Consider the following 9,797-nt stretch of genomic DNA (forward strand, 5'->3'; position numbering starts at 1 on the left):
TAGTAGGTGACGTACCAAGTTCTTTGTGAGATGTGGAGGATGATGTTGCATTTTCTTTCGCCAGTCTCTTTAAGCTTACTCATTTTATCATCCTCCCTATTTGAAGCCTCAGATATTTCCCAGAGACAGGGTTGGTTCATCATATTGATCATCACTGTTTCTTTCATGGCAAGGGAAAGTGTCTTGTTAAATAACCCATGAGCACCTTCTACCATTTAGTGTGCCCTTTGTTGGAGACTTTGTGGCCTTGTTTTGTGGATTGTACGCCAAAAGGATTCCTTCGCTCGTCTTTTTGCATTGAGCTTTCCAAGTTGATCCTTCCTGTTGTCGAGAACATGGCATTTTCCTCCATTTGGCAGCTCATGGTGAGTTTTGATTTAGGAGGGACCTGATCCGACTCTTGTTCTCCACGTAGAAATCAGTATTTACTGCTTTTACCCAGAATTTCTTGGTAATTTCATAGTCGATCAGCATTGTCCATGCAGTATTTTCCAGTTCTGTTCTTTCTTTCAGCAATACCATTTTGTTGTGGAGTCCTTGAGTGTTGAGAAATTGTGTGTGATCCCTTCTTCCCCCTCCTTCTTTATTTTGTGAACTCATGTCCAGGTGACACTTGAGTTTGGCAGACCACGAACCAGGTCCTGCTGAGTTAATTTATTCGGAGGTGAGAAGTTTACATATACCAATCCTTCATGCTATGGTTGCGACTTCACTCATCTCATACCACCAGCTTGTGGAGATTCATAATTAGTTGGAGTGGATGTTCTTGTTTCCTTTGTCCACTGAGACCACTTGGCGAGTTACCAGATTGGTGACTGCACTTTTTAGGCCATTCACATAGTGCACGTTCCCACTTGAGTGCCAAAAGAACCTTTCTACCTTTTCATTCACTGAGAATGTACCCTTTACTTCCTTCTTAAGGATACATTCCCTTCCTACAGGGCTTTCAGTGAGAAGAGATTCATGATGTTTTCAGTTGTGTGCTTTAAGCATCCACTATCCATAGTCCATCGCAGTTCGCTTCCTCTTACTGTTCCCTGCTCATGCAAATCAAGGGTTAGATTTAGGAACTCAAACTAGTTTGGGTCCCTTGTTATGATAAAAATGATGAATGAGGGATTTCCTTGTCCATGCAGGAAACATCCGTTTTTTGTGAGTGTTACCTGGTCCTTTGTTAGTAGTCACTCCATCAGTAAACACTTTGTTTTTCTGAGCAGACTAAAACCTGGTCTAGCAATTTTTTTAAAATACTCATTGTTCCCATAGTGGGTACATAGCCAATTATCAGGTACACTGACATACTTGTTGTGCGGTTTGTAGGGAGTTTTCTCCCTTTAGAACCCGATGCCCTGCTTGTTCCTACTATTGTTGAGATACATGGTAGTGACAGCATCTGAGGACCAGGTCCACTTTAGAGATTTCTCAAGATCATTTCTTACTTTCTCCAATTCAGCTTGAAGTTGTTGATTCCTCTCGAGTTCACTGCAGAGACTGGTTTTCACAACAGTTAACTCCTTTTCAAGCATGATGTGCGTCTCACTTGCTACTTCCTTTCCTTTCCCAGGACTTACAGTCCTATGTTCTCTATTGAGTCCCTTAACGGTATCCTCTATATCAGTGCATATTACTAACAGGTCATCCCTTTCTTCTTCAGTAGATGCAACTTTTTCTTCTAAGGTGTGTTTCTCATTGTTAAGGCCTTCTATTGTTTCTTTTAGATCAATAACTACTACCATCATATTGTTTCTCTCATTTTCAACACTAGTTATTATTTCATTCAGGGCTTCCTTTTCTTTTTCAAGATTAGCTATGGTCTCATTTAAGTCCACTATATATACCACTAGATCATCTTTAGATTGCTCTGCCTCTCCTAGTTTTATGGTCAGGATCTCCTTATTGTTTATAAGTTTATAATAGGCATCAATTAGGACATTAGATAAAGACCTTAGCTTCTTAGAAGAATAGGATTTCAGATTTCTCTGAACATCCCTGAAGTTTACCTCATCTTCTTCATTATCATCATCATTTGACTGAGCCATCAGCGCGAACAGTGAATCGTACTTCATTGCTTTAGTTTCCATTGCCATCATGGAACTGTTTTATGCTTCTGATTCCCGTTCGGATTCACTTGAGGAGTTTCCCCAAGCAGCAAGATCCTGCTTAATGATATTATTTGCAACACGTTTTCGATTGAATCTTTTATCTGGAACCATGTTCTTTTTTCCTGCTTTGTCGGGATTTTGCTTGTATTGCTCCTGTTTCGCGAGTGGGCAGTCTTTGATGAAATGCCCTGACTTTCCATATCTGTGAAAGAGATCGTTGTTCCTTGTTTTACTTGAACTGCCCCACTTTGGTATACCACCATTTCTTCGAACCATCTTTTGAAATCTCTTAGTAAGATAGGCCATGTCACTATCTTCATCACTTGAATCACTACTTTCAGTCTTAAGCACCAGGTTCTTTTCCTTCTTGGACTCTCTTCTTTCACTGTCTTTCTTTCTTTTCATCTCGTATGTCTTCAGATTACCAATCAACTCACCCATGGTCAGAGTCTGTAGAGTCTGGGAATGACATCTCCAAGTGAGTGAAGCTCATTTATGATGGAGGTGAATCTGGTGTGCATATCTTGTATGGACTTATCATCCTTCATCCTGAAGAGCTCATATTCAGTGGTGAGCATGTCGATCTTGGATTGTTTGACCTGAGTAGTTCTTTCCTGTGCAGTTTATAAAGCTTCCCATATTTATTTGGCAGTATCACAAGCTGATACTCTGTTGTACTCATCAGGTCCTATGCCACACATCAAGACTTTCTTGGCACGATAGTTCTTTTCTACAGTTTTTTTGTCAATATCGTTGTACTCTCTTCTCCCTTTGGGCACCAATGGTCCTGTTTCTTTATGGGAATATGTGGACTATCACATATGATATCCCACGGCTCTGAATCTTCTACCATCAAAAAATCACGCATACGGGTCTTCCACCAGCCATAGTATTGACCATTGAATATGGGAGGTCTATAGGTTGATTGTCCTTCTTCAAAGTTTGGTGGAGCAGTCATTGAGGATCCTTCCTAGGTGTTAGCCTGATAGGAGAAACCTACTTTGATACTAATTGTTAGTTTATAGGAGTCCACCAAACTATAGAGTACCTGGTTCTCTATGAGATGATGCTTAACATGCAGTAAAGACTTAACATAAAGAAGGCAAGAGATTTTCTACGTGGAAAAATCCCACACAAGGGGATCAAAAAACCATGACCTACTCTTGTAGGCTTTTAACTCTACTAACTTGAAATCTCCCTATTACAAGCCACTTTGCAAAAACCCCATTGCAAAAACTTCAAACTAACGTGTGACGTAACCACCACAAGCCACTCTATAACTATCCTAGTTACAAAGGCTTTAAACTTATGAATATCCCTAGTCACAACATAAACTCAGAAATTTATGAATTTTGGTTTGTTCTTAAGACAACGCTTCTTAGGAAGCAAACTAGGAATTACAATGACGAACAAATAACAAGATTACAACTCAACTACGGATGTACATAAACTCATTTAGAAATTGATCCTTAGTGGAGTTGTCTTCTTGTTCTTGATACACTAGTGACTTCAATACTGGATGAATACTTTTTTATTTCTTGAGAGAATATCACTGAATGCACAAAGAATGGTGTGCCTTGCACCAGGTTGTTTTATCACAAAAGATAGCACAATGGATAGTGATGTCAACTCTTGGTGCACGCTTCTTCCCAATGAGAAATGACTATTGTATTGTCTGCACAACCACTTCTGGGCAGTTGCGTTCTAGCTGGATAGTGGACTTTGTACTTCTGTCAGGACACACCAACGGACCAGGTCCTAGTTATGTTTCTCTTCTGTGACAGTTGCTAGATGGTCACTTTTTTCTGCTATGTTCCAGCTGTGTACTTGACTTGTACTTCTGTCAGAGAACCCTAAGGGAATAGGTCCCTATTGTGTTTCTCTATATATTGATTGCGTACACTCACTGACTTGTGCTTGTGTCGGAGAACCCTAAGAGACCAGGTCACCAAGTCCCTGTTGTGTTACTCCCTGTGGTCGTTCATCCATTTGCTGATTTTCAGACTTCGACCAGTTCACATGAAATGTATATCCAGGTTTTCTATCTGGTTCTTTGCGACAAGTTTGTTAGATCATCAAAACATAAGAAGCATAAATCCAAGACATTGAAAACCCATCAAAGTGAAACCATAGTTTTAGAGAAACATTGAAATCGATTAGTAATAAGGAAAAACAGAAGGTTTTTTTAAAGAAAATACCAGATAAACTTAAAATCATTTCATATCTACAAGGATCTGAACAGACTCAAGTAGAAAGAGTTGAGGGTTTTGAAGAAAGGAACAAGGTGAGAAAAATCCAGTTAAGAACCAGAGTATCAAGCCATAAACATAAAGATAACAATACTCACAAACATAGTGATGAACACAGGGCAGGTTCATCGGAAAAAATGAAGAGTCTAGGTCGATTCTAAGTTGAATCTCTTTGAGATTCCTTCAAACCACAGAGAAATCGAACAACCAGTGAAAGTAAGAGGCGGTCTGGGGCCTAAAATTAAAGGGAAACCACATGGAACGGAGGGTTTTCCCGTGACGGTGTCTAGGGTTAGGGGCGTCTGAGAGAGAAGGTAGGAGGGAACGGATTTGGGGGCAGTGGAATTAGAGAAGTGACTAGGGTTAGGGGGTTGTTGGTGTTAATTACAAAAGGAAATTATATTGGACTGTTGATCTTTTGAGATCAACGGCCAGGATTTAATCTGAGAGGGGTTAGGCGGGTTAGGAATTGGGTCAGGGTATTTGGGCTAGGGTAGTTTTGGGCTAGGTCTGAAATTAAACAATATTAAAAAGTCTATTTGTTAAATACTCAATTAATTGATAAAATAATTTGTAAAAATAGTTAATTAAATGATAAAAATAATTTTTATGCTTGAAAATAATTTAAAATAATTACTTAATATTATAAAAATACAAAAAGGTTATTTTCTTGTGAAATAAGGTAATTATGCACACATGGGCAATTATTGCAAAGTTATTGCAATTATAACCCTAACATGTACATATGGCTATTCATGGAATAATTAAAGCTTAGTATAAATATAAATGATAAAATTAAGCAATAAAATTATCATAAAGTCATTTGTGATGCAAATAGTAATTATTTGGATAATAAAATGCTTGAATAAATTAATTAAAATCCTTTTAAAATTACAGAAAATTATGGAAAAATACTGCTTGATGTTCATGCACTATTTTGAAAGAATATATGCATTTTTAAAAATATATGAGGAAAAAATTGGGTATCAACATCGAGAAGCCTAATTAAGAGAGTAAAGAAGAGTTAGAAACGATCTGATGTCTCGCTTGATATTCCAGAAGGACATAAGGAAATCTATGATGCAACCAAGTTGAAAGGTTGCAAGTAATATAAATAGATATGTGTAGTCGAAAGCTAGTTTATGGTGAAGCAACAAGGTTCTAGAAGATAGGAGTAAGGATAAGAAAGGGTGAGTGAGAAGGTAACAACAATGGATAAGTCCTCAGGATCAAGCCCATGGAACAAGAAGAGCAGACGGTTTTTCTAAGTTATACAAAGCTCATTATAGCCTAAATGAACTCAAAGGAGTCTAAGACTAATATCATTTGGAAGAGATAGAATACTTCCCTTGTAATAGAATGAGGGTGTGATTATGATAGATAAGGGACGATGTTTGGGCCTTCGATTGAGTAATGGTCTGACGAAGAAAAGAAAGGGATTTCATGAATTGGACAGGATTAAAATAGCCATGTAAGGTGAGTCACATTGGGATGCTATGAAATACGGTTATGAAAGTATAGTATTGTATCACCCAGGTGGATCAGAAAAATCACTTCAAATGTTCCACGATGCAACATGAGCCCTAGTGATTACGTAAGAGGTTCCAAGTTATCAGTGGTATATTATAGATCAATATTGAGGTAAATCAATAATAGATGGACACAAGTCACAAAGTATGAGGTGAGATTAGACTGTCATTCTTAAGATGAACAAGTAATGAGGAAGCATTAAAAGACTTAGATTTATACATATGAGATAAATAACGAAAGTAACCTGTAGTTTGGTAGTAGACCTCAGTAACGATAAAGTCATACGAATGGATAACCAGATCTATGAAATAAGATATGGCCATATTCGTAAGTTCGATAAAGTACTGAGCGAAGAACTTCAGTATACTTATAGACGCCCAGAAGGACATCTTGTCAAGCTCTGTATATGTTTACAAAGTGAGACCTAGAGATGGGCTAAAAGCTGGAAGAAAAAAGGGAGAAGAGTTGCATAAGCACACTTACAAGGTTAAAATCATACAGGTTGCATGATATAAGGTAGCAACAGTTACGAGATTGAAAGGATTCTGACCATAAGTCGTGGTGTGAGAAAAAGGCCTAAAGGGGGGAATGCCCTGGCCTTTTGATTTATTCACAAAACAACTGCCTAAATGGCAAGGAGAGTATTAAGGTATTCACAAGAGCTATAAGTTATGAAAATGATAAGAACATCAGTCAACATTCAAGGACGAATGTTCCAAAGGGGGCAATGATGTTACGCGCCGCAATATTACGTCGATATTACATCCCACAGTATTATATTACAATGATATTACATCCCGCAGTATTATATTACAATGATGTTACGTCCTACAGTATTATATTACGATGATGTTACGCTTTGTAGTATTACATTACGATGATGTTGTGCTTCGTGGTATCAAATTACGACGATGTTGCACCCTGTAGTATTGTACGTTGAATTTATCGTGAGATAATTGACATCAGTCCAATGAAAAGATTATAAGGATTATGCTATTTCACAAGTGATGAGTAAATTCATGGAAGTGAAAAGGGAAGCAAGTCAAAGGAAGTGAATTTTCGTCCAAGTTTGGCATATGGGGATAAAATATGGGTTGAGTGTTAATACCCGATATTTATGGATTAGTACCATACAAGGTACCATATGACCATGATAGTAGAATATATAATGTGTATTAAAAATAAGTAGAATTTTAAGTAATTTGAGATAATTCTTAATTATGTAGGTAATTGGTTAATTATTGATTAGTGGGGAATTACCAAGTTAATAAAGAAATTGGTAATTATCCAAGATATTTGGATAAGTCTTGGATTTTGACGCGGCAGCAATACATCTTATATTTGATGACTCTTAATTTACTTTGAAAAGGTGGCAAAGTAATGTGTTAAGTGCAAGACACATCACAAAATCAAATGTGAAGCTTTGGTAAGTTAGTAACGTTTTCAACAATTTTAATACCAAAAGAATGCAACATTCAGAAGTGAATAAGTTTTCAACAAATTTCATTCACTACAATCTTAGCAATTCTTATAAGTTTTTCAACGTGACCTCTTGCAACCATAGATCCAACGAGAATTATTGGAACTTTAGCAATGTAAAAATTTTACGGTTCTAAAGGAGTACGGTGCAACCTTTTCCAAGAATATCATACTAATTTTTTTCTACTCCAGGTATATTACGGCTATCTTTTCTTCTTTCTTTTGGCATGATCTATACGACACAAACGGAACGAGCAAATGCACAATTTCCATAAATGACTTTATTCATAGAAATACAAGAGATGCTTATGTTCTTGATTCTCCATGTGTCATATAATTCTATCATCTGTTTATGGGTCTCAAAAAATATGTAAATTGATTTTATGATATTAATCGGAGGCATAATGGTCATATGACACTCCGAAAGATTTTATTGACATACTTCTCATGCATTACATTCATTTACATTGACCCATGACCATATGGCATTATATACGTATATATATATATGGCCTTTTCCCATCATATATATATATATACATATATGTATATGGGATATGGGAAAAGGTTACGACATTATATACGCACCACCACCTGATCAGCTGGTATACTATGATGATTTTGCCCACAGTGGCCGAAATGATATGATGGGATGCCCTCAGAGGCCTGATGATGTTATGAAACATGTACCTATGCACGACATGAAATTCATACGCATATGCATTATACTATAATTATTTCATGATTTACAAAGTATCCAGACTTACAGGTTGAGTCATTTACTCTATGTTTCTTTCTATGTCTGTTATGTACTTATTAAGTTGGTGTCACATGTTGTATTCTACTTATCTCACAACAGCCTTCCCACTCAATTATCTATGATAGTATGACATGAAAAGATACATTATGTTGGTACTCGGTTGAGTAAGGTACCAGGTGCCCATCGCGGTCCATCGGTTTGGGTTGTGACAAGAAAATTGTGAAATTAGACCTAGAGGATGTTGAGTAGGAAAATGAAAAATGGAGCACAATAATTGTTCTGTATGTAATTGGGGATTCACCATCCATAGGAGCAATGGAACGATTCCTTAATTCAGTGGGTAAGTACTCCATGAAACCTCAGATTTATTATCATAATGAAGACTACTTTGTTATTTGATTTGCAAATTTGGAGGAAAGAAGTCAAGTTCTGTATACTGGGCCTCATACCATTAACAATCTTCTCATTGTAATGAAAGCATGGACACTGGACTTTAAGTTGCATGAAGAAGTATTGAGAATCATTCCATTGTGGGTGAAGTTTCCAAATCTTCCCCTGAATTGCTGGAGTATGAAGGCATTAAGCAAAATTGGAAGTGCTCTGGATAATCCAGTATATGCTAATGACTGTACAACTGGTATAGTTAGAATATCTTATGTGGGAATGCTGATTGAGATGGACATTACTAAACCCCTTAGTGTAGCTACTAAACAACCTGAAGAAGAATAAAGGTGGACAACAGTTAGTGGGAAGTCAACAACAAGGATGGCAAAAACAAAGCTAGCTGAAGGCAAGGCTCTTGGTTGCAGTAATGGGTTCCAATCCTTAGAAAGAAGACAAGAGCACACAACCAATGATCCAGGACCAAGCAATATATAGATGGGGCCTTACGGGCCTGGGGGCAAGAGATATATCATGATACATGATTCATACCAGTATGAGTGTAATTACATGAAATATTAGAGTATTAAATAAAGCATACAAGCAAAATGAGACAAAGGAGTTTATAAAGCAGAATAAAAGACAGTGGTTACATTAGTAGAACACAAAATAAAGGAACAAAAAGCTAGTAGTATTATCAATAAAACTGCACCAGGATGGCAGTTGATATCAAACTTCAGCAACAATACTAAGAGTAGAATATAGATTCTATGGGACCCAAGAATCTTTGATTTTTAACCAATTGACATAGATTGCTAGTACATACATGGACAAATCAGAACTCACTTAAGATTGTTAGCATTTGGCTTTACAGCAATATACGACTTGCATACTATCAAAGATAGGTTAAGTATGTGGCAAAAACTGAGGCAAATAAATGGTATACAATAGGGACCATGGCTAGCAATGGGAGATTTCAATTCAGTACTTACTAGTCAGGATAGACAGCATGGTACTATAATACAAGATATGGAAACAAAGAATTTCAGGGAATTCATGTATGACGCTGGCATGAATGAGTTACCTACTGTGGGAAGGGATTATACATGGATAAATAATCATACCTAAGCAAGATAGACAGAGGATTGGTTAACACAAACTGGATGATGACAATGCCCAATCTATGTATACAAATCCTAGAACCATCTTTTTCTGATCACTCACCCTTTAAGCTGATGATCTCACAAATGTAGAGGAAGAAATCTAGTCTGTTCAGGTTCTTTAACTGCCTAGCTG

At 37.0% G+C, this 9,797-nt stretch overlaps 1 protein-coding gene across 1 annotated transcript; it reads right to left on the reverse strand.

The window, feature by feature from the left end:
- Positions 1–1,334: 1,334 nt before the first annotated feature.
- LOC138888448 (uncharacterized) lies at positions 1,335–2,087 on the reverse strand. The gene has a single exon (XM_070170313.1). The coding sequence runs from the start codon at positions 2,085–2,087 to the stop codon at positions 1,335–1,337; it is 753 nt and encodes a 250-aa protein (XP_070026414.1).
- Between the last annotated feature and the right edge of the window lie 7,710 nt (positions 2,088–9,797).

The sequence above is a fragment of the Nicotiana sylvestris genome, chromosome 3, assembly GCF_000393655.2.
Source record: "Nicotiana sylvestris chromosome 3, ASM39365v2, whole genome shotgun sequence".
Lineage (NCBI taxonomy): Eukaryota > Viridiplantae > Streptophyta > Magnoliopsida > Solanales > Solanaceae > Nicotiana > Nicotiana sylvestris.